This window comes from Pleuronectes platessa, chromosome 2, assembly GCF_947347685.1.
Source record: "Pleuronectes platessa chromosome 2, fPlePla1.1, whole genome shotgun sequence".
Taxonomy (NCBI): Eukaryota; Metazoa; Chordata; class Actinopteri; order Pleuronectiformes; family Pleuronectidae; genus Pleuronectes; species Pleuronectes platessa.
This window is the reverse complement of record NC_070627.1, coordinates 1,746,535-1,771,774: the sequence shown is the minus strand read 5'-3', so window position 1 is coordinate 1,771,774 and position 25,240 is coordinate 1,746,535. Positions and strand designations below refer to the sequence as shown.

Below are 25,240 nucleotides of genomic sequence, written 5' to 3'. Positions count from 1 at the left end.
CAGGTCTGCAGGAAAAATCATCGGTGCCAACCTGCCCACCATCCAGGACCTGTACACATCCAGAGTCAGGAAACGGGCAGGAAAGATCACTGCAGACCCCTCACACCCTGGACGCAACCTTTTCCAACTCCTCCCCTCTGGGAGGCGCTACAGATCTCTGTTCACCAAAACCACCAGACACAAAAACTGTTTCTTCCCCCTCGCCGTCTCACTTCTGAACAGACAACCCACTGTGGCACTGTGCAATAACTCTGGATCCTTTTAATAACCACTGTACAGTTACTCCCGAAATTATATTATATTATATATAATATATATTATAATTATATTTAATTATGTTTACTTATTTCACCCTCACTGGATAATTGTAATATGCACACCTGCACTTCTTTTCTTAGACCGTCGGACTGTTGTATTGTTTTGTTATGTTATGTTTGTTTTGTGATGTGTATTCTTTGTAAGCAACTGAGAGCCACTTTACCGAGTCAAATTCCCTGTTTGTGCAAACTTACTTGGCCAATAAACCTGATTCTGATTCTGAAATATGATAATAACATTTCACATGACATGGTTCCTGTAATGTGATGAAATGTCATGAGACTAATCCATGTAAACAATAAAGATGCTAACGAGCAGCTCAGAGCAGTGAAACACGTGTTTGACTGTGTTCAGCTACACACTGTGTATTTAGCAGCTCGCTGCTGAACACAAACACAATGAAGCTGTTAGTGTGGTTATTAATAATGATATGAAGAATTAGAGCAGCTGCGTTAATGAGCTGACAAAGCAACAACACTCTGGAACAATGGAGTCAACACATCGATGCTAACGCTAACAGGAAGAGCTAAGTGACCAACTCAGAGGAAATGACTCTGAACAGGAAGGAATCTGTGAGTCAGTGTGAAACACGTTCAGTTCACTTCAGGTGTGAAACTGGTTCAAATGAAAGTCTCTGTTAAAACACAGTTTACTGTAGTGACGTGTAGCAGCTCCTCCCCCTGAGATCCTCCAATCAGCTGAGTGATGAGCTTCACCTGCTGCAGCTGGGTGGGACCACTGCTCCGGGATCTTCTTCTGCTTTCATGGAGGGTGGCACCTGAGGTTCAAGGTGCGTTAGCGCCACCTACTGTGCTGGAGTGTTTGGTCTGCGGAAATACATGAAGACAAATGAAAAACCCTTCAACTGAAATCCTCCTCATTGATCCAGTTTCTTTTAAAAACTCAAACTTTATATTTAGCTTCCTCAACGCTGAACAGATTCTTTAGGTTTAACATTTCCTCAGCTGCTTCTGTAGCTTTTCTCTTTCTCTTTATATTTCTGATGCTCCACACTTTCTTCCCCTGAGCCACATTCACACTGATGGATGATATTAAATGATTGTTTAATGCTGAGTCCTCATCTTCACCTTGATATGACTGTTTGCTCTCTGCTGTTTTAATCATTGTTTCCATTCCTCCCACATTTGTTTTATTTTATATAGATGATCCATTTCCTCCCTCATTGTTTTTCCAGTCAGTCATGATGTTGCTTCTCATTCCTGCTTTAGCTGGTTCTCACTGAAAGCTTCCTCTGTGACTCTCTCCTGTTTTAAAGATTGTTTTGTCCATTTCATTTCCCTTGATGCTCAGTGAGCTGGGATCCACATGAACTGGACTTCTGTGTGTGATGTCGTCTGAATAGTGTCTGGTGTGTTTCATACAGTGTATCTGCTCTGCAGTGGGATGACTGTAATGATACCAATGCTCATTAATCTGGTTTTGCTATGTCCACTGTGATGACATTGCTATTGCCAACATCTCAACTGTATATACCGTGTTCTTTTACCTGCACCAAGGATGAGATGTTTCCACCAGTTTGTTTGAGGAGGAAAGAAAAGCTGAGTCATGATTCCAGTGAAGTCGGTGGAAGGATGTTTATTGAGCATTAAAGCAGAGACAAGTAGAAACAGAACTTTTCTCTCTGAGATGTTTTTCTTCTTGTTACATCTGGTTTGTCACAGAGGAAATGATCCATGTGTTTGACTCATAGACTGAATATAAAGGCTTTGACTGGGATTTGCTGCTGTTATACTGCAGCGCCACCTGTGGGTCAAAAGTAGAAAAGCAATGTGATAGCAATTTTTATATTTGGGCAATGACTGATAGAAGGAACCACTAAGATGTTGTTAGGAAAAATACCACTGACCAGTGTCTAAGGTTGTTGAAATCCCCTGTGACCTTGGCAAACAGGGAGTTTGCTACAGCGGACAGACACAGCAGATAGACAAAGAGGAGGATTTTATATCTTTTTTCTTATTATGAAGCACCTCTTTGTATTAGTTCTGGCATGTCTTCTTTTTTCATATTATGTGTTATGTAACAGCCTCTTTGTATAAGTTTTGGCTTTTGTGAACTTGTGGCCAGTTGTTCCATCTTGAGCACCCGTGCCTGTTGTGTAAAATCTGCAGAGCTTATTATTATAAAGACTCAATGGCAACTCGGGTCTGAGAATTTAATTATTTCAAATCTCAAAATGAATTTCCATCACAATGTTTAGAAAGATGAACAAATGGGTTCCCTTAGATATCAGGGTGTCAATCAAGCAACTGATGTTATATGACTTCCTCACACACAGTATCACCGAACAAAGGGTTCAAGGAACGGGGGATTCGTGGGATCTCGGAGATGTTTCCTGCCCTGAGTCACTCCAGGGGTCTGAGACAGAGAGGGAGACAGGATATTGGCCACCCATTTCATATATCAAAGAGGCTGATCGATAACTTTATTACTCTTCAGGAGGAGCTTGATAATGTATAAAGTGCTGTTTCTCCTCTATGTCTTTGCTCATTGTATAATATCCATCCCGTCATTTGTACTGTGAGCCCATCTGGAGATGTGAATTAAACGTGAGAAAGACAATTGTAATGACTTTGTCCTTGACTATTGAGAAATTACCAGCAACCAAGGCTCTGCAGCTGATGCAGAAATTAAAACGTCCCGTTTTTAAGTCCAGAATTTGGATTTTTTGTGTCAAAGCCAAAACTCTGATTATAACTCAAAGGGATTTCAATGTGTTGAACTTTGTGTTGAACTAAATCAATTAGTGACGTGAATCCAGGAACTTTAAGATTATAATCAAACATATACACAGAATGTGGTTCTACACACATGGAGACATACTGAGGGACAAAGGTGGACAATAATAAAGACAAACTTAAACACACTGTATGTGACTCTTTATAGAGGGTTTATATATTCTGCTTGTGTTGTGTCATTTCAATAAACACATTCTTCATGTGAATAAACACAATCGGGGAGAGAAGGTTGCTGGTTTGAATCCGGTTCAGATGGGGTCTTCCTGTGTGGAGTCTGCATGTTCTCTCCGTGTTTTCTCCAGGTGCTCCGGCTTCATCTCACAAACACATGCAGATTAGGGGTTGTGTAGATTGGAGACTACACACAAACTGCTGCTGCTTCAGCCTCTGGATCCTCAGGACAAAGCTTAGCCTCCGTCCACAAACACTGTCCTCTTCACACTCACCTCCCCAAAGATCACCTCCTCCATCTGTTGAGAGAAGAAGACATCAGTGTTACAGAGACTCACTTCATCAGCTGTGAGTCAGTGATGCAGCACATCCAGTAGAAAGAGCAGCAGGGACTTCAGTCCTGTTCAGAGGTGGAGCAGCTTCCTCTCTGCTTCATGTTCACGTGTTGGAATGAACACACTAAGAGCTCAGTGTGTGTCCTCTGCATGTCAAAGTGCAGAGTGGACACCTGAGAGGTGGATTTACTGCTGTTACAGGTGAAGCCATGTTTCACTGTGTGTTGATGAACATCTGCTTCTGACAAACTGGGACCAGATGAGACAGATGGACCTCAGCAGAGGTTCTGCTCTGTATAAAGAGCTCCTGGTTACCATGTGATGAGGAGAGGCTTCAGTCCCACTGATCTCAGAGCTGTGACAAAGATCCACCTGATCAGTTCTTCACTGATGAAGTGAGAGGACAAACCGTCTCTGTACCTCGTGTGAGGCTGTCAGCTGTGGTCCAGCTTCACTTCCTGTTCACATGAAAACAACAACAACTGTCTACTTCACGTCAACTCATTCACATGATCCCAAGCAGCTTGTGGCTCGTCTGATTGGTCGACTGTTGTCTCTCAGTGTTTCTGTCCAATCCTGATGTCTGTGAGAGGACAATGAGCCTCTCACAGCTTCACTGAGGAAACACTGAGGCCTGAACTACGAAGACTCTTCAACATGTCCAGGAGATCTTTCTGAGATCAGCTCAACTGAACCTGACAGACACAGTCAATCAATCAATCAATCAAATTTTATTTGTATAGCCCATATTCACAAATTACAATTCATCTCATAGGGCTTTAACATGGTGTGGCATCCTCTGTCCTTAACCCTCAGCAAGAGTAAGGAAAAACTACTAAAGACCCTTTTAACAGGGTAAAAATACGTAGAAACCTCAGAGCCACATGTGAGGGATCCCTCTCCCAGGATGGACAGAAGTGCAATAGATGCCACGTGTAGGAGAACATCATCAATAATCAAAGTCTCTAGCAGCATTTGATGAGGGTAGAGATCCCGAAGGACAACCCCAACATGACATGCCAAGCAGTCCCGTTGCAATCACAGTCCATGGTCAGCAACCATCCAGACCACGATCCACCTTCCAGACCAGACGCCACTCCAGTCCTCAGTCACCGTCCACCGCCGCCCACCAGGACCCATCACAAGCCACCACCGCGGTCCTGGTCCACTGCCCGTGCCCAATGCCAACGCGACACAGGGTCCGCCACCAGCACCACGATCAGCCCACATCCGCCACACTGGATCCAACACCGCGACCCCCGGTGCGCGATCCACAAACCGCATCCATGGTGCGGCCACAGAGGCCCTGGATCTGCGGGTGATAAAGCAAAGGGATTCCGGGGAAGGGGGATAGGGATGGAGAAGAGGAAGGAGAAGCTGGAAAGAGAAGCTCCGTGGGTCATGTGTCATAAAATAGAACAAGTAACGTTCTGGCGCACTAATTAGCTCTAACTATAAGCTTTATCAAAAAGGAAGGTTTTGAGTCTACTCTTAAACGAACAGATGGTGTCTGCTTCCCGAACTGAAAGTGGTAGATTAATCCACAGCCGAGGGGCTTGATGGCTAAAAGCTCTGGCTCCTATTCTACTTTTAGAGACTTTAGGGACAACAAGTAGGCCTGAATTCTGGGAGCGGAGTCCTCTAGTGGGTTTATAAGGTACTAACAGCTCTTTAAGGTAAAAAGGCACTATATTATTAAGGGCCTTGAAGGTGAGGAGGAGAATTTTAAATTCTATTCTAGATTTAACTGGAAGCCAGTGTAGCGATGCTAATACTGGAGAAATGTGCTCTCTTCTCTTTGTTCTCGTCAGGACACGTGCTGCGGCATTTTGGACAAGCTGTAGAGTCTTTAACGACTTACTGCTGGAGCCTGATAATAATGAATTACAATAGTCCAGTCTCGATGTAACAAAGGCGTGGACTAGTTTTTCTGCATCTTTTTGTGAAAGGACATGTCTGATTTTTGAGATATTATGCAAGTGGAAAAAAGCGGTCCTAGAAATTTGTTTTAAGTGACTATTAAAGGATAAATCAGGATCGAAGATCACTCCCAAGTTCCTGACTGTTTCATTGGAAGCAAGGGCAATGTCGTCTAGCGCAGCTATATCATTAAATAATGTATCTCTAAGGTGTTTGGGGCCAAGTATTATAACCTCTGTTTTGTCTGAGTTTAATAAGAGAAACTTGCGGGTCATCCAGGTTTTTATGTCCTTGAGACATGCTCGAAGTTTAGTTAATTGATTACTTTGTTCAGGTTTTATTGACAAATATAACTGGGTGTCATCCACATAGCAGTGGAAATTTACTGACTGTGTCCTGATAATGTTTCCTAGTGGAAGCATATATAATGAGAATAAAATTGGGCCGAGCACAGAGCCCTGTGGAACACCAAGCTTAACTTTGGTGCGCACAGATGACTCATCATTAATTTGCACGAATTGGGAGCGATCAGAAAAATACGATTTAAACCAGTTAAGGGCGGTTCCATTAATGTTAATTAACTGTTTGAGTCTTTGTAATAAAATTTGATGGTCAATTGTGTTGAAAGCTGCACTGAGATCTAACAGAACGAGAACAGACACAAGTCCCTGATCTGAGGCTATTAAAAAGTCATTAGTGACTTTTGTCAAGGCTGTCTCTGTACTGTGATTGGCTCTAAACCCCGACTGAAAGTCTTCATATATTATTTTCCTGGAGAAACTCACACAGCTGATTGGCTACAACTTTTTCTAAGATTTTAGACATGAAGGGGAGATTAGATATTGGCCTGTAATTGGCTAAAACCTCTTTGTCTAGGGTGGTTTTTTTGAGTAGGGGTTTGATTACAGCTATTTTAAAAGACTGTGGTACATAACCTGATGATAATGACCGATTGATAATGTTAAGTAACGAAATATCAATTAGGGGCAGAATTTCTTTAAGTAATTTTGTAGGAATGGGATCTAAGATACAGGTTCTTGGTTTAGAACCTGAGATTATTTTGGTAAACTGATCACGGGTGATCAGAGAGAAGCTGTCTAAGTAATGGGTAGGATTCTCAGCCGTTTCTGAGGTCTCTGTTGTTGGGAGGGTGTTAGTGCCAATTGAGAGCAGGAGATGGTTGATTTTATTTCTAATAGTTTGAATTTTATCATTAAAAAAGGTCATAAAGATATTGCTATTTAGGGATCGAGGAATACTGGGTTCGGTGGAGGTGTGACTCTCTGTCAGCCTGGCCACAGTGCTGAAGAGAAACCTGGGGTTGTTTTTATTCTCTTCTATTAGTTTTGAATAGTGGGTGGCTCTTGCTTTGTGGAGAGCCTTTTTATATTCTTAAACACTATTCTTACAGTCTATTCGATTTTCAACATGGTTGCTGGAGCGCCACTTCCTTTCTAGTTTTCTTGATAATTGTTTTAACTCATTTGTGTGAGGATTGTGTGTACGGTTGTTGTTTTGTTGTTGTCTTCTCTTTCCCTTCTTCTCCCTGTGCAGGTTGGTTGTGGCAGGGGGCGTGGCTGGCTCTGGGTGCTACAGACGAGACACACCTGCAATCAATCGCTGCTCATCATCCACCCCATAAAGGCCTGGTCTTTCCACCACTTCAGTGCCGGATTATTCACTACTCAACGGTATCGTGTGCGCTGCAGAAGCTCTAACCTTTACTGCCTCTGGATATCATCTAACCTGTGTTTCACTCCTACTCAGAATCTCCTGGTGACTCTCCGCTCAACAACACTTCTTGGTTTCATCCCGGATCATCCAGCCAGCCAGCACCCGGCCGCTCCAACCTGCTCCTGCGTTCACATTAATAAACTTTGTTCTTCATTCAACTATTTCCCCGTCTGTGTCTGCTTCGGGGTCCGAACCTGACTTCCACCTTAACAGAATAATCCGGCCAATACATGGACCCCGCAGACACGGAGAAATTCCGGTTGGCTTTGTCGTCCCAGGAGAGTCTTGTGGGACAGTACGAACAGGCTTTGCACGAGGTGATGGCGACTCAACACCCTGACCACAAGCGTGGCGCAAACAAGCAGCAGGATGGAGCAGCTGGCTACTCACCTTACCACGTTGATGGCTCCGTCTCCAGCTCCGGATCCTACTCCTCCACCACCTCCTGCGGTTTCGCTGGGCGTTCTTCCCAGTCAGCCTCGGGAACCCTTCATCCCCACGCCCGCCAGGTTTTCTGGCCTGTCAGGATCTGGTAGGGAGTTTATTTTTCAGTGTAGTCTTGTTTTCAATCAGCAACCTTTCACGTACGCTACAGACCAGTTGCGGATTGCGTTTGCCATGAGTCTCCTCTCGGAGAAAGCCGCGGCTTGGGCTGTAGCTTTGTCTTTTAGCAACTCACCGGTTTGCTCCTCATTTTCCTCGTTTTCTGAGGAGTTTTTGAAAGTGTTTGACCATCCGCTGCGCACTAAAGAGGCCAGTAGCCGGCTCCTGTCACTTCGGCAGGGAGAGAATTCCGTTGCTAAACACTCCGTCGATTTCCGTGTTCTGGCACTCGAGAGCGGGTGGGACGAGCGAGCGCTGCAGGGGGTGTTTCTCCGGAGTCTCAGAGATGAGCTTAGAGACGAGTTAGCCTCTAGGGATGAGACGTCCTCATTAGATGAACTAATCTCTCTATCAATCCGGTTAGATTCTCGTTTATACGAGCGGCGCAGGGAGAGATCCTGGCGGGCCAGTCACACCTCTCCCGGGACTCTGACACGGAGTTCCCTTCAGCGGGGGCTTACTCCCGCTTCACTACCTCCGTCATGCCCCGACGTTGTTCCTCCTCGGGCGGCCGCTTCTCCTCGCGGCGCCGAGGAGCCCATGCAGCTGGGGAGGATGAAACTTACTCCGCGGGAGCGTCAATGTCGCCGGCTTCAAGGACTGTGTGGTTACTGCGGGCAGGAGGGACATCTTCTGGTGCACTGCCCGTCGCTGCCAAAAGGGGGGGCTCACCATTCACCGGAGGAGCGTTGGTGAGCCAGTCCTCTCTCTGTTCGTCTCCTCCTCGGCTGATGTTGAAAGGTACTGTTTCGTGGGAGCAGACCTCCCGTCCCCTGTCCGTCCTGGTGGATTCGGGGGCGGATGATAACTTTATGGACTCTAGTTTTGCTGCTCAGGTGCACATTCCCTGTCAGTCCCTTCCTCACCCGAAGAGGGTATTTGCTTTAGATGGCAGGCTTCTCGCTCAGGTTACCCACCGCACTGTCCCCGTTAGTTTAAGGTTATCTGGTAATCATCACAAAGCTATTTCTTTTTTTTTTATTCCTTCTCCGGCTTCCCCAGTAGTTTTAGGGTTGCCTTGGTTAAAACTTCATAATCCTCAGATTGACTGGTCTTCTGTTTCTATTCTTAATTGGAGTTTATTTTGTCATTCACATTGTTTACATTCCGCCATTCCGTCCACATTGTCTTCCTCACCTTCTCTTCCCAAACCTGTGGACGTTAGCTCTGTGCCCTCAGTGTATCATCACCTCAAGGAGGTTTTCAGTAATGACCGGGTGCTGTCTCTCCCACCCCACAGACCATACGACTGCGGGATTGATCTGCTCCCTGACGCTCCTTACCCTTCGAGCAAACTTTACAACTTATCTAAACCTGAGCGAGAGGCCATGGAGTCATATATCACAGACTCTTTAGCCACAGGACTTATTCGTCCTTTGTCTTCGCCACTGGGGCAGGATTTTTTTTTTGTGGAGAAAAAGGACAAGTCCCTTCGCCCATGTATTGACTTCAGGGGTCTAAATAACATTACAGTGAGGAACAAGTACCCCCTCCCTCTCATCGACTCCGCGTTCGGACCCTTGCACGAGGCAACCATTTTTACAAAATTGGATCTCCGGAACACTTACCATTTGGTGAGAATTAGGGAGGGGGACGAGTGGAAGATGGGGTTTAACACTCCCCTTGGACATTTTGAATATTTAGTTATGCCGTTTGGGCTCACGAATGCCCCTGCTGTGTTCCAAACTTTGATTAATGATGTATTAAGGGACATGTTAAATTGTTTTGTGTTTGTCTACCTTGATGACATTTAGATTTTCTCCCGAAATCTCCAGGAGCACATTCAGCATGTTAAGTTTGTTTTAAAAAGACACCTCGAGAATAGACTCTATGTTAAAGCTGAGAAATGCGAGTTTGATGTTTCCTCTGTTAGCTTTTTGGGTTTTGTGGTGGAGAAGGGCCAGATCAAGGCCGACCCTGCCAAGATTAAGGCAGTGGCCGAATGGCCTACTCCTACATCAAGGAAGCAACTCCAGCGGTTTCTCGGGTTTGCAAATTTTTACCGCAGATTTATCCGGGACTATAGTCGGGTTGCCACATCTCTTACCAAATTGACGTCAGTTAAAGTGCCTTTTGTGTGGTCGCCGGCAGCGGAGTGTGCTTTTGCAACACTGAAATGTTTGTTTTCATCTGCTCCTGTGTTAATTCATCCTGACCCCTCATTACAGTTCATAGTGGAGGTGGATGCCTCAGACTCTGGGGTGGGGGCCGTGCTCTCACAACGCTCCTTGTCGGACCAGAAACAACATCCTTGTGCCTTTTTCTCCCGCCAGCTCTCTCCTGCGGAGAGAAACTATGACGTGGGGAACCGGGAGCTGTTGGCGGTCGTTCTGGCATTACAGGAGTGGAGGCACTGGCTCGAGGGATCCAATCATCCATTCATTGTCTGGTCAGATCATAAAAACCTTTCCTACCTCCGTTCTGCCCGTAGGCTCAATTCTCGACAGGCTCGGTGGGCGTTGTTCCTGGGGCGTTTTCAGTTCACTCTGACCTACAGACCGGGATCTAAGAACGTCAAGCCGGACGCGCTGTCACGTCAGTTTTCCCCCCCTGCGGAGGACACGGCGGCGGGCACCATTTTGCCATCCTCCTGTGTGGTCGGAGCAGCGGGCTGGGAGATCAAGGGTGTGGTCCAGGGGGCTCTTAGGGATCAACCGTCTCCGCAAGGCTGTCCTGCAGGCAAGCTGTTTGTTCCCACTGCAGTTAGGTCTCCAGTTCTGCAGTGGGGACACTCCTCCCGGGTTGCTTGTCATCCTGGTTCCCGGCGGACCCTGGCCCTAATTCAGCAACGGTTCTGGTGGCCTTCAATGGACGTCGATACCAGAGAGTTCGTCGCTGCCTGTTCTGTCTGCGCCCGAAGCAAGGCATCTCATCGAGCTCCTGTTGGATTACTGCGCCCCTTACCCATCCCTCACCGCCTTTGGTCGCATGTGGCGGTGGACTTCATCACTGGTCTTCCACCTTCTGAAGGCTACACGGTCATACTTACCGTGGTTGACCGTTTCCCCAAGGCAGCTCACTTCATCCCACTTCCCAAGCTGCCTACCGCCTTGGAGACCGCCAACCTGTTGGTCACGCACATTTTCCACCTTCACGGCATTCCTGTGGACATCGTTTCGGACAGGGGGCCGCAGTTCTCCGCTAGAACGTGGAAAGCGTTCTGCCAGGCGTTGGGGGCAACGGCCAGCCTATCCTCCGGCTACCATCCACAGACCAACGGCCAGACAGAACGGGCAAATCAGGATTTAGGGGCGGCTCTGCGATGTGTCTCTGCAGAACATCCGGCGTCCTGGGCCACACACCTCCCCTGGATTGAATACGCTCACAACTCCCTGGTCTGCTCCGCCACAGGTATGTCTCCCTTCTTGGCTTCTAATGGGTTCCAACCTCCGCTTTTCCCTTCCCAGGAGACTGACGTGGCAGTGCCATCCGTTCGGGAGCACCTTCTTCGGGTTCGTCGGGTTTGGCGCGAGGCTCGGGCAGCTCTCGTCCGGACAGCTGCTCGCAACCAGCGAGTGGCTGACCGCCACCGCATCCCGGCCCGAACTACCAGCCGGGACAGAGGGTCTGGCTGTCATCCCGGGATCTGCCGCTTCTCACGGAGTCCCGGAAGCTGACCCCTCGATTTATTGGTCCATTTGAGATCGAGGGGATCATAAATCCGGTTTCAGTAAGGCTTAAACTTCCCGTGGCTCTCAGGATTCATCCGACGTTCCACGTTTCTCTCCTCAAGCCAGTGGCCTCCAGTCCCCTAAGTCCTCCTGCCGAGCCTCCTCCACCCACCCTGAACATTGACGACCACCCTGCATACACGGTTAGCAGAGTTTTGGACGTTCGTTGGCGAGGTAGGGGTTTTCAATACCTAGTGGATTGGGAAGGATATGGGCCTGAGGAACGACAATGGGTGTCCCGTTCACTCATCCTGGATCCCTCTATTCTCCATGACTTTTATACCCGTTTTCCGGATAGACCGGGCCGGCCGCCAGGTGGCGTCCCTTGAGGGGGGGGGGGGGTACTGTGAGGATTGTGTGTACGGTTGTTGTTTTGTTGTTGTCTTCTCTTTCCCTTCTTCTCCCTGTGCAGGTTGGTTGTGGCAGGGGGCGTGGCTGGCTCTGGGTGCTACAGACGAGACACACCTGCAATCAATCGCTGCTCATCATCCACCCCATAAAGGCCTGGTCTTTCCACCACTTCAGTGCCGGATTATTCACTACTCAACGGTATCGTGTGCGCTGCAGAAGCTCTAACCTTTACTGCCTCTGGATATCATCTAACCTGTGTTTCACTCCTACTCAGAATCTCCTGGTGACTCTCCGCTCAACAACACTTCTTGGTTTCATCCCGGATCATCCAGCCAGCCAGCACCCGGCCGCTCCAACCTGCTCCTGCGTTCACATTAATAAACTTTGTTCTTCATTCAACTATTTCCCCGTCTGTGTCTGCTTCGGGGTCCGAACCTGACTTCCACCTTAACAATTTGTCTGGGAATTATACCACGGAGCTAATTTACTATGTTTGACATTTTTCTTTTTTAGAGGCGCTATTGAATCTAATGTTAATCGTAGTGAGTCTGCATGGCTATCGACGAGGTGGTCGATCTCAGTGGAGCTCGGGTTTTTAAAGAATTTGTTCTTTATATCTACAGATAATACAGGTTTAAATGTAATTGGAATTATTTCCTTAAATTTAGCTACAGCACTATCAGGTAGACATCTAGAAAATGAATTTTTTATTAGTGGCATATATTCAGTTATTGAAAAAGGGAAGGTTATTAAATTATGGTCTGATAGAACTGGATTGAGCGGAAGACTGTTCAATTTTCAATTCCGACACCGTACAATAATACAAGGTCAAGTGTGTGGTTACAACAATTAGTAGGTTTGTGCACACACTGACTGAAACCAATAGAGTCTAGTATTGAAATAAATGCTACGCTAAGGCAATCTTTCTTATTGTCAACATGAATATTAAAGTCACCAACAATAATAATTTTATCGGTCTTAGGACTAAGTTTGATAAAAACTCAGGGAATTCCGTTAAAAATTCAGTATAAGCCCTGGGAGCACGGTAAACTACAGCAAATATGATTGGCTGTTGGTGGTTCCTGGATTGGCGTGGAAGACTAAGAACCAGACATTCAGATGATTTGTAGCTGAGTTTAGGTTTAGGATTAATTGATAGACTGGAGTTAAAAATAGCAGCAACTCCACCTCCCCCAATTTCTCTAGGAACCTGTGAATTGGGGGAGTAGATTCATTTAGACTGACATATTCATCAGGATGCAGCCACGTCTCAGTGAGGGACAATAAATCTATGTCGTAATCGGAGACTGGTTCATTAACTAAAAGAGCCTTTTTTTTCCAGTGATCTAATGTTTAAAAGACCACATTTAAAAGTCTGGGTTTCCTGTGTTGTTTTAGAGGTTGTTTTAATTTGTATTAGATTTTTGTGTGGAGTTCTCGCTCTGTTATTGTTTATTTTCAATAATTTAATCGGACGGTGAACAGACACAATCTCTATGGGGTTGTGTGACTGATCCAGAGGGAGCGCAGAGAAGTGTTTAGCACTGCAGCTCTGCTTCCTGGTCCCAACTATGGGTTGTCATGTTATAGACTGAGTAATATTCCTAGATAAGAGCGCTGCTCCATCCCAAGTGGGATGAACGCCGTCTCTCCTAACAAGACCAGGTTTTCTAAAAAAAGTTAGCCAATTATCTATAAAGCCCGGAACCGTTTACAGAACACCACCTCGACAGCCAGCGGCTAAAAGATAACATGCGACTAAACATGTCATCACCTGTTGTATTAGGGAGCGGGCCAGAGAAAACTACTTTGTCCGACATCGTTTTAGCAAAAGCACACACAGACTCAACATTCACTTTAGTGATCTCCGACATGCGAAGCCGGGAGTCGTTGCTGCCAACGTGAATTATGATTTTATTGTATTTTTTGTATTATTGTATTTTATTGTATTTTACCTTTTTTAGTTTTAGCCATTAACTTAAGTTTAGATTCGATGTCGCCGGCTCTGGCCCATGGGATAATATTAACTATAGCCGCTGGTGTCGCTAACCTGACGTTTCTCAGAACCGAGTCGCCAATAATCAGAGTTTGTTTATCAGCGGGGGCCTCACTGAGTGGAGCGAATCTATTTGAAACGTGAGCTGGTGGCTCTTTAATCGTGGGCTTTTTAAGTCTAGCACTATGCCCCCTCCAGGTCATCATCCAGCTGCCCTGGGCTCCCGGCTGCACGGGACTAGTCAGGGGGCTGCTCGTTAAGGCTAAGCTACGTGCTAAATAACGTGGCTCCGCGGCTAGCGGGAGCCGGCTAACTACAGCTAACGGAGTTTCTAAGCTGCGGAGCCGAGCTTCTAAGTTGCTAAGCCTCGCCTCCATCGCTATCAACACACTACATTTATTACATGTACCACTACTGTTAAACATTAGACACTCAGAGCAAGAGAGAGCAGTGGAGCAACAGGGAGAGAGAGAAGACATCGCTGCTATAGAGCTACAAGGGTGAGCTCAGACAGAACACAGAATCACTAAGCACGATAGAGTAAGGGTTGGTATGTGCGAGTGTTTAACTACAGACCGGTGATTTTAGCAACTCGTTAAGTTAACTCAGGTTTTTCCTCATTAAGATCAGAGCGTGCACATAAAAGGGGCGGGGTTTATTGTGCATGACCAATCACAGACATGGACAGTTTGACTGACGGCAGAGCGTCATATTTCACAACCAGGATCAAACTGTTCTATAATAAAAATCAGAGGAGAACAAACACATGATCTAGAATAAAAGAAACTCAGTCACAGCTGCTAAATGCAGGAAGAACAGCTGGTAAACATCTGGATCGTGTATTTGTGTAAGTTACAGCGTCCCCTGGTGGCATCTGGTAAAAATATATTACGTGACCACGACATAATAACGTGTGAACGAGATAAATAACTCGAGGCCACGAGATCTGAATCTGTTGTTTACTAACAAGACAAGTGGAAGAGAAGAAGACACACACTGTCTCACTGACTCTGAGGACACACACTGTCTCACTGTCTCTGAGGACACACACTGTCTCACTGAGGACATACACCTTCTCACTGTCTCTGAGGACACACACATGGACCTGTCTCCAGGCAGCTGACTGAGGTCATCTGGTGTTTTGGTGACAGGATGAGTCTGGAGACATTGAGATGTTCTGGGTGAGTTAGAGATCAACTGAACCAACCAGACGTTGACTTAAACTTCCCTTATCCGTCCCTTTAAGGAGAGTGTGCACCACACAACAGTGTAGAGTCACTGTGGTCAGTGGGCGGAGCTTTTATACGGGTTGATCTCCAACTTACCCTGGAGCAGGTTAGCTCTTCAGCAGAAGTTACCATGGTGATTGACCTCGTTAAGAAGTGGACGAGCTTTGTAGAACTGAAAAAACTAAATCTGAAGTTAACCTGATAACCACAAATCCTGCTTGGTAGCACAGACCCTGGATCTGTGATACTGACTGTGTTTAGAAAACTACTGATGAAAGCAGCGTGGACTGACTCCAATAATCTACTGACCTCAGAGTTTCCAGTCGACAGGTTGGACTCTGCTGTAGATCAATCAGCTCCTTCACTCCTGAGTCCTGCAGGTTGTTCAGACTCAGGTCCAGTTCTCTCAGATGAGAGGGGTTTGACCTCAGAGCTGAAGCCAGAGAAGAACAGCTGATCTCTGACAGACTGCAGCGAATCAACCTGGATAAAAATAAAACTTAACTCTAAATTAAACTGAGTTCATGTGTGAAAATAACAGACACATATTCATGTCAGCACAGACTAATAACATGGAAGATAAATATGAAATCAGACATGTTGGACTAAAAACGAGTCCTGATTCAATACAAATATATTATTTAGACCCGGTCTCTGTCCTGTAGATCAGTTTAGGATATCCAAAACTAAACTTAGTGTTTTGACAAGTAGCTGAATATTTAAAATGTCACAGATTAATTAATGAATGGATTCAAGTTATATGTGGAGAGGAATTATGTTATATTAGAATCAAAAGACATAAATTGTGTATAAATGCTGTTTTATAGATATGAGATCTACAAAAGTCAGTCAGTGAACTGACCTCAGAGTCTCCAGTCGACAGGTTGGACTTTGTAGAAAACCACACAGCTCCTTCACTCCTGAGTCCTGCAATGTGTTGTTACTCAGATCCAGTTCATTCAGATGAGAGGGGTTTGACCTCAGAGCTGAAGCCAGAGAAGAACAGCTGATCTCTGATAGACTGCAGTAAACCAACCTGGATAAAGAAATATGAATATTAGAATGTGTCCCTGTTGTTGTGGATCGTCATCATGTCAACTCAGACTCTTAACATGCTGCTGACCTCAGTCCAGTCTGTGACCTGAAGATTAATATCAGATCAGACATGTTGGACCATTGTTTCATTCATCAGCTTCTTCTCTGTGTGTTGGTCACTGAGCAGGTTTGTGTATTAAACAATGTTTAAAGTAGGGATGGCTCCTGACACTCACTTCCTTTTTATTTCTATACTTATCAACTGTCCAACGTGTTGCAATAAGAATGTGTCTTATCCGGCTGCGGCAGCCCGAGGATGCTGTCGGCGGTGCTCCGCCTCCAGAGCCTCCCGTTCCTCTGGTGGACTATCCAGAGCTTCGGAGGCTATCTGAGCCTGCGAAGCTCCGGAGAGTTCACTCCACCGGCCCGGCTTTCTCGGCGCCGTCTCCCCGGAGAGAGGGTGGAGCGCATTAGCTCGCGTTAGCTGGCCAGCTAACGCTAGCCGGGGAGACGGAGCCGGGCCGTCTCTCCCCGGAGCCGGTGAGATGATGGTGGGGGGTGGTCCAAGGCCATGTAGCGAGACTATGACGTATTTTTCGGCTGTAATCCCATTTGAAGAACTCTAGCAAATCGTTTCTGACATAGAGGAACTACAACAAATCGCAGGAGTTTTTTTATTTTCTAGAGTTTTCTGGACGGTAGACATGCCAGATACCCAAATTGATGTGTAGAAGAACTACAAGTGGAATTTTCATAATATGTCCCCCTTGAATAAATAATGACCCAAAAAGAAAGAAAGTCTGAAAAGTGAACGAGGATTTAAGGACCTAAGAGTCTCCAGTCGACAGTTTGGACTCTCCAGTCCAGAATACAGCAACTTCACTCCTGAATCCTGCAGCTCATTGTAGCTCAGATCCAGTTCTCTCAGATGTGAGGGGTCTGACTTCAGAGCTGAGGCCACAACTTCACAGTGAGTCTCTGAGAGTCGACAACCACCGAGTCTGTAATTAAAGAAAATATCAAATCTGTGAGAATTAAATCAGAAAACACAACATTCATACAAAACGTGATCATTTGACCCTCACCCTGGTAAATCCCCTCTTTGTTAAAAATACTTAGAGAGAATCATTTCATATTTGGTACAAGAGTTCTTTCAGAATAACAGAGGAGTTCATTAGATGCAGGTGGTCAAAGGTCAAAGGTCAAGGTCACAGAACATGTTCATGGCCTCTTGAACATGATATCTCAAGTCTGTCTTTAGGGGATTTCTTCACATTTTGACTCAAAGAGAATCTGATTAGATTTCAATGGTCAAAGGTCAGAGGTGACCTCATTATTGTGAACATGCAACATGTCAGGAACCTGGAGGACCGGACACTGCACTGGTTGGTGGTCGAGGACAAATGCAGTGTAGGAACTGTAGTTTGACAAGAAAGAAGAATAAACTATATTTCCTGCTTCTTCAGTTTAAAGGAACCATCAGTGATTCTCATCCAAAACACTGATTCAGTGATCGCCTCCTCACTCTGTGCTAACTGTTTGCTCTCTATATATCTATATATATATATATATATATATACACAGTATACAGTATACACAATAATCTCCCTTGTACTCCACATGGTTGTACCCTCAACTCCAGCACAGTGATCACATTGGATTTCACTCTCTACATCTGATCTAGTTGTTCTCTTATGTACATGAGTGTATTTGAAGATCGACTCATCTCCACTGAATGAACATGTTATTGATCAAGTCTGGACTCACTGAGCCTTCCTGCAGTTCCTCACAGCTGGGATCAGTCTCAGTCGACCCTGGTCTGATGTGTTGAACGTCTTCAGGTCCAACTCATCCAGAACCTCCTCTGACATCTGCAGCATGTAGGCCAGAGCTGAGCAGTGAATCTCAGAGAGATTCTTATTTGATTTGTTCTCTGACGTCAGGAACTGTTGCATCTGCTGATGAACTGAGTGGTCGTTCATCTCAGTTAGACAGTGGAAGATGTTGATGCTTCTGTCAGGAGAAATGTCATCACTCTTCATCTTCTTCAGGTTGTTGATGACTCTCTGGGTGATCTCTGGATTGTTCTCTGTCCGACCCAGCAGGCCTCCTAAGACTCTCTGGTTGGACTCCAGACTGAGGCCGTGAAGGAAGCGAACAAACAGGTCCAGATGACCATTTGTACTGGTGAGGGATTTCTTCATGGTTCTCTTCAGGAGGTCATCCAGAGAGAAGGTACTGTCTGTGCCAACATAGGTTCCCAAGAAGCTGTTGAGTTCTTCTGTGTTGTGCGTGTAAAAGTTGAACATGTAGACTGCAGCCAGAAACTCCTGAACGCTCAGATGAACAAAGCAGTAGACTGATTTCTGGAAGATCACACACTCTCTTCTGAAGATCTCAGTACAAACTCCTGAGTACACCGAGGCGTCTGTGACCTTAAGACCACACCGCTCCAGGTCTTCTTGGTAGAACATGATGTTTCCTTTCTCAAGATGTTTAAGCGCCAGCATCCCCAGCTTCAGGAGAACGTCCCTGTCAGCCTCCGTCAGCTGCTGTGGAGTTGTCTCATGTCCCTCACCGTATTTGTTGTTCTTCCTCTTTGTCTGAACCAGCAGGAAGTGTGAGTACAGGTCAGTCAGGGTCTTGGGCAGCTCTCCTCTCTGGTCTGTGGTCAACATGTGCTCCAGAACTGTCGCACTGATCCAGCAGAAGACTGGGATTTGACACATGATGTGGAGGCTCCTGGACGTCTTGATGTGTGAGATGATTCTGCTGCACAGCTCTTCATCACTGAATCTCCTCCTGAAGTACTCGTCCTTCTGGGCGTCAGTGAAGCCTCGTACTTCTGTGACCCTGTCAACACATGCAGGAGGGATCTGATTGGCCGCCGCAGGTCTGGAGGTTATCCAGACGAGAGCCGAGGGAAGCAGATTCCCCCGGATGAGGTTTGTCAGCAGCACGTTGACTGATGACCTCTGTGTGACCTCAGACACAAGCTCCTGGTGGTTGAAGTCCAGAGAAGGTCTGCTTTCATCCAGGCCGTCAAAGATGAACAAAGGTTTACAGACAGCGAGCGTCTCTGCAGTGAGCTTCTGTAACGCTGGATGGAAAACATGGAGCAGCGTGAGAAGACTGTGCTGCTGGTCCTTCACCAGGTTCAGCTCCCTGAACGAAAGCACAGCCAGCAGACCCACATCCTGGTTTTCTAAACCCTCTGCCCAGTCCAGAGTGAACTTCTGCACCGAGAAGGTTTTTCCAACGCCTGCGACTCCGTTGGTCAGGACGACTCTGATGCTGCTCTGCTGGTCAGTGGAGGCTTTAAAGATGTCGTGGACCTTGATGGGAGTGTCGTGGAGGATCTTCATCTTGGAAGCCGTCTCAAGCTGCCTCACCTCATGTTGAGTATTAACCTCTTCACTCTTTCCCTCTGTGATGTAGAGCTCAGTGTAGATCCTGTTGAGGAGGGTTCTACTTCCTGTTTCATCACTTCCTTCAGTCACATGTTCACATCTCCTCCTCACACTGAGCTTATGTTCATCTACAACCTCCTGCAGACCACGATCTGCTGAAAGACAAGAAACAATGTGAGAGACAGAGAATCTGAGAATCTGCTGAATGTTTTCATCAGAAACAGAAAAACTACAGAAAATAAAAGCTTTTTAACTTTGTGCTTTTCTAACGATGTTAAATGTTGATGCTGTATGAAGGAACAAAATAAAACCACATGTGCTGTTGTCAGAAGTGAAGACATCAGCAGACACATGTACAGTGCTGCTCTGACCGGCTGTCTGACCTCCAGCTCCTGTTCTGGATCTTTGTCCACACTGGGGACAGGATGATTCTCCTGAAGAACAAGACTGGTCCCAGTATGAGGTGATGCACTGTCTGCAGAACCAGTGTCCAATCCTGGTGGAGACTGGATCCTTCAGGACGTCCTGACATGAAGCACAGCAGGATGACTGCTCCTCCTCAGAAACATGACTCCTCTTCCTCTCCCTGTGAAGACATTTACTGATAACTCACATGTCACAGTCACAGGTTTTCATCACTTCTGTCAAGGAGGTTTTGTTTTCACCCAGTATGTTTGTGTGTTGGTTGGTTCATTAGTGGGATTATAAAAAACAACAGATCATCAGAAAACTTGGTGGAAGGTTGTGGTATGTGAACCAGATCGGGTGGGGGGGGGGGGGGGGGGGGGTTCCTCTGTCACAGACATGTTCGGAGGACTGATGTTTACCAGTGTGTGGAATTTGGTGCAGATCCAAATCAAAATGAGTCTCTAGTGGATTTCAAAGTGGTTTCATAAGGAGCGTGTTGGTTCTTGGTGGAGGTCTGAGCTCTTTGAGTGATTCTGAGAGATTAGTCACCAACTCCAATGAAGCTGTGTCCTAATGCAGGGGCCACACTAGAGGAAACTAGATCCTCTTCAGAGCAGGTCCCAGTAGAAACAGTCTCTTACTTTGTGGGTGTGGGTCCAGGTTCATTACTGAAGACTGGAGGAGGACTCATGGACCAGTCACTCTTCAGAAACAGACAGCTGAACACTGGCGACTCTGCTCTGTCCTCTTCCTCCTCATAACCACTCATCTTCAGTCTGAGAGGAAAAACACTGTGAGTTCACAGGAATCACGACAAACCAGTCTGTTCAAGAAACACACGAAAAAATACCAAGCAAGGACACGCACCCACCCACACACACACACACACACACACACACACACACACACACACACAAACACATACACACAGGTGACTGTAATGTATGATTGAGAAAACACGTTCTGTTATTAAACCCTTGATGAACAGATGGATGTTAACAGCAGGTGTGAGAGTGAGACAGTAAAACTTTCAGAAAGTTGTGTTGACACTCACCTGCTCACTTTCCTTCCTTCTGCTCATTCAGGTGAAAATGGAGTCTGACCGCTCCCTGTTCTCAGGCTCCTCCTTTCTCTCTTTACAGTAGATATGAGAGTTGCTCACAGACCAGTTAAAGCTCCAGTGTGTAAGATTCAGGTGAAATGATCTATTATTATAAATCAAATATAAAATAATCAGTGATGTTTTCACAAGTCTAAATTGTATGAATAGCTGCTTTACTCTCGAATGGGAAGATCAGCTTCACGTTATAACATGAAACTGAGCAGGTTGTCCTGTGGAGTGGAGCTTCCTGAAACAGCCGCTCACAGGAGGAAACAGTGACTTTGATGGGGACTATTTCCAGCAGCAGATGGAGCTCTATGGCACAAACACATGAATGTCAGGCTGTGGATCCACACACAATATGTTTATACCAACAAGAAGAAAAATAAAAAAATATTACCAGACTCGTTCTTCTAAACGTCTTCCCCTGATAATCAGACTCAGAGAGTTCCATAATATATTTAACATTTGGTCGTCACATTATCACATTTCACCCAAATGTCCACAGTTGAACGTCAATTCAAATTCTTTTATCTTATTTGTTAAGTGCACTTGTGAATATTCTGATTCCAAATTAACGTCAAAGTCACAAACTATTTCAGCATTTCAAGACTCCATGAGATCACACACACACATGTTCAGAGTTAATGCTTTCACAGCACTGGAATAAAGTCCAAATGTCTGTTAAGTCCATCAGTCTGGTCAAAGTCAGAACCAGAAAGCATCAGGGGCATGTGCTGTGTGGATGGGGAATATATGGAGGTCTACTTCCTACGCCTTGGCAGGAAAAGGTGGATGTTGTGAAGTGTGTTGCTGGAGGTTCAGCGTGGTTTCATCCATTCAGAAGCTTCCCATCCAAAGATCAGGGCTCCATTAATACCTGGCCTGTATGAGCACAAACAGAAACTCTCTTCACAACCACTGGTTTGTTGTGTGATTGTCTAACACAAAATACTCTGCAACATTACAATGTGATGAAATGTCATGAGACTAATCCATGTAAACAATAAAGATGCTAACGAGCAGCTCAGAGCAGTGAAACACGTGTTTGACTGTGTTCAGCTACACACTGTGTATTTAGCAGCTCGCTGCTGAACACAAACACAATGAAGCTGTTAGTGTGGTTATTAATAATGATATGAAGAATTAGAGCAGCTGCGTTAATGAGCTGACAAAGCAACAACACTCTGGAACAATGGAGTCAACACATCAATGCTAATGCTAACAGGAAGAGCTAAGTGACCAACTCAGAGGAAATGACTGAACAGGAAGGAATCTGTGAGTCAGTGTGAAACACGTTCAGTTCACTTCAGGTGTGAAACTGGTTCAAATGAAAGTCTCTGTTAAAACACTGTTTGCTGTAGTGACGTGTAGCAGCTCCTCCCCCTGAGATCCTCCAATCAGCTGAGTGATGAGCTTCACCTGCTGCAGGTGGGTGGGACCACTGCGCCGGGATCTTCTTCTGCTTTCATGGAGGGTGGCACCTGAGGTTCAAGGTGCGTTAGCGCCACCTACTGTGCTGGAGTGTTTGGTCTGCGGAAATACATGAAGACAAATAACAAACCCTTCAACTTAAATCCTCCTCATTGATCCAGTTTCTTTTAAAAACTCAAACTTTATATTTTGCTTCCTCAACACTGAACAGATTCTTTAGGTTTAACATATCCTCAGCTGCTTCTGTAGCTTTACTCTTTCTCTTTATATTTCTGATGCTCCACACTTTCTGCCCCTGAGCCACATTCACACGGAAGGATGATATTAAATGATTGTTGTGTTTAACCCTGTGAGTCCTCATCTTCACCTTGATATGACTCTTTGTTCCCAACTGTTTTAATCATTGTTTTCATTCCTCCCACATTTTGTTTTATTTCATATCGATGATCTATTTCCTCCCTCATTGTTTTTCCAGTCAGTCATGATGTTGCTTCTAATTCCTGCTTTAGCTGGTTCTCACTGAAAGCTTCCTCTGTGACTCTCTCCTATTTTAAAGATTGTTTTGTCCATTTCATTGCCCTCGATGCTCAGTGAGCTGGGATCCACATGAACCAGACTTCTGTGTGTGATGTCGTCTGAATAGTGTCTGGTGTGTTTCATACAGTGTATCTGCTCTGCAGTGGGATGACTGTAATGATACCAATGCTCATTTATCTGGTTTTGCTCTGTCCACTGTGATGCCATTGATATTGCCAACATCTCAACTGTATATACTGTGATCTGCTGTTCTTTCCTTTATATTTAGATTCAATTCTGGGACAACAAAACCTGTCTTTCCATTCTTTGGCTCCTTTGATCTATCTCTATACTGGGAACAGAGTATTATGTGTAGTCCTTCACCTTCCCTCCTGCTACGGGAACTCATAGTATCGCCAGATTTCAACACACAGGAATACATGCATCTGAAAACACTGGCATTTAATTTCTTAAATTACAACCTGGTTTACAAATGATTTAAAGTGAATTAGTAATTATAGTTCAAACACCACAAGGCCATGCATTGCAGTGAAAGCACAAGGATGTTTGTATAAAATCCTTGGGTTTTCTATGAAATATCATAGTAAGTTTCCTCAGAGATTTAAAGATGCTCTGCTCTTCACCGACTCTTCTTCATACTGTAAATGTCTCTGGTGATTTTGTTCTTTTACCTGCACCAAGGACCAGATGTTTCCACCAGTTTGTTTGAAGAGGAAAGAAAAGCAGAGTCATGATTCCAGTGAAGTCGGTGGAAGGATGTTTATTGAGCATTAAAGCAGAGACAAGTAGAAACAGAACTTTTCTCTCTGAGATGTTTTTCTTCTCGTTACATCTGGTTCGTCACAGGGGAAATTATCCATGTGTCTGAATCACAGACTGAATATAAAGGCTTTGACTGGGATGTTCTGCTGTTATACTGTGGGTGAAAAGTAGAAAAGCAATGTGATAGCAATTTTTATATTTGGGCAATGATTGATAGAAGGAACCACTAAGATGTTCTTACGAAAAATTCCACTGACCAGTGTCTAAGGTTGTGGAAATCCCCTGTGACCAAAAAGGGAGTTTGCTACAGCGGACAGATACAGCAGATAGACAAAGAGGAGGATTTTATATCTTTTTTCTTATTATAAAGCACCTCTTTGTATTAGTTCTGTCTTTTTTTCATATTATGTGTTATGTAAGGCCTCTTTGTATAAGTTTTGGCTTTTGTGAACTTGTGGCCAGTTGTTCCATCTTGAGCACCCGTGCCTGTTGTGTAAACTCTGCAGAGCTTATTATTATAAAGACTCAATGGCAACTCGGGTCTGAGAATTTAAATATTTCAAATCTCAAAATGAATTTCCATCACAATGTTTAGAAAGATGAACAAATGGGTTCCCTTAGATATCAGGGTGTCAATCAAGCTACTGATGTTATATGACTTCCTCACACACAGTATCACCGAACAAAGGGTTCAAGGAACGGGGGATTCGTGGGATCTCGGAGACAGATGTTTCCCGCCCTGAGTCACTCCAGGGGTCTGAGACAGAGAGGGAGACAGGATATTGGCCACCCATTTCATATATAAAAGAGGCTGATCGATAACTTTATTACTCTTTAGGAGGAGCTTGAAAATGTATAAAAGTGCTGTTTCTCCTCTATGTCTTTGCTCATTGTATAATATCCATCCCGTCATTTGCACTGTGAGCCCATCTAGAGATGTGAATTAAACTTTAGAAAGACAATTGTAATGACTTTGTCCTTGACTATTGAGAAATTACCAGCAACCAAGTATCTGCAGCTGATGCAGAAATCAAAACGTCCCAATTTTAAGTCCAGAGTTTTGATCTTTTGTATCAAAGACAAAACTCTGATTTTAAACTCAAAGTGATTTCAATGTGTTGAACTTTGTGTTGAACTAAATCAATTTGTGACGGGAATCCAGGAACTTTAAGATCATAAACAAACATATACACAGAATGTGGTTCTACACACATGGAGACATACTGAGGGACAAATGTGGACAATAATAAAGACAAACTTAAACACACTGTATGTGACTCTTTATAGAGGGTTTATATATTCTGCTTGTGTTGTGTCATTTCAATAAACACATTCTTCATGTGAACAAACACAATCAGGGCTGTAAGGTTGCTGGTTTGAATCCGGTTCAGATGGGGTCTTCCTGTGTGGAGTCTGCATGTTCTCCCCGTGTTTTCTCCAGGTACTCCGGCTTCATCTCACAAACACA

General features: G+C 45.1%; 1 protein-coding gene across 3 annotated transcripts; it reads right to left on the bottom strand.

Moving 5' to 3' along the window:
* Positions 1-1,899: 1,899 nt before the first annotated feature.
* On the bottom strand, positions 1,900-21,305 carry LOC128454990 (NLR family CARD domain-containing protein 3). 3 transcript variants are annotated; one of them, XM_053438621.1, is made up of 8 exons: positions 20,992-21,305; positions 20,579-20,713; positions 19,913-20,115; positions 17,887-19,684; positions 16,947-17,120; positions 15,947-16,120; positions 15,394-15,583; positions 1,900-3,544 (listed from the first exon to the last, which is right to left on the bottom strand). In XM_053438621.1, exons 2-7 carry the CDS (start codon positions 20,704-20,706, stop codon positions 15,433-15,435), a joined length of 2,628 nt encoding a protein of 875 aa, XP_053294596.1. In that variant the 5' UTR covers positions 20,707-20,713; positions 20,992-21,305; the 3' UTR covers positions 1,900-3,544; positions 15,394-15,432. The 3 variants fall into 3 exon arrangements, with proteins under 3 accessions (XP_053294596.1, XP_053294602.1, XP_053294593.1); XM_053438627.1 differs by having other exon boundaries at positions 15,394-15,517; XM_053438618.1 differs by having other exon boundaries at positions 15,394-15,567; positions 20,992-21,304.
* Positions 21,306-25,240: the final 3,935 nt, after the last annotated feature.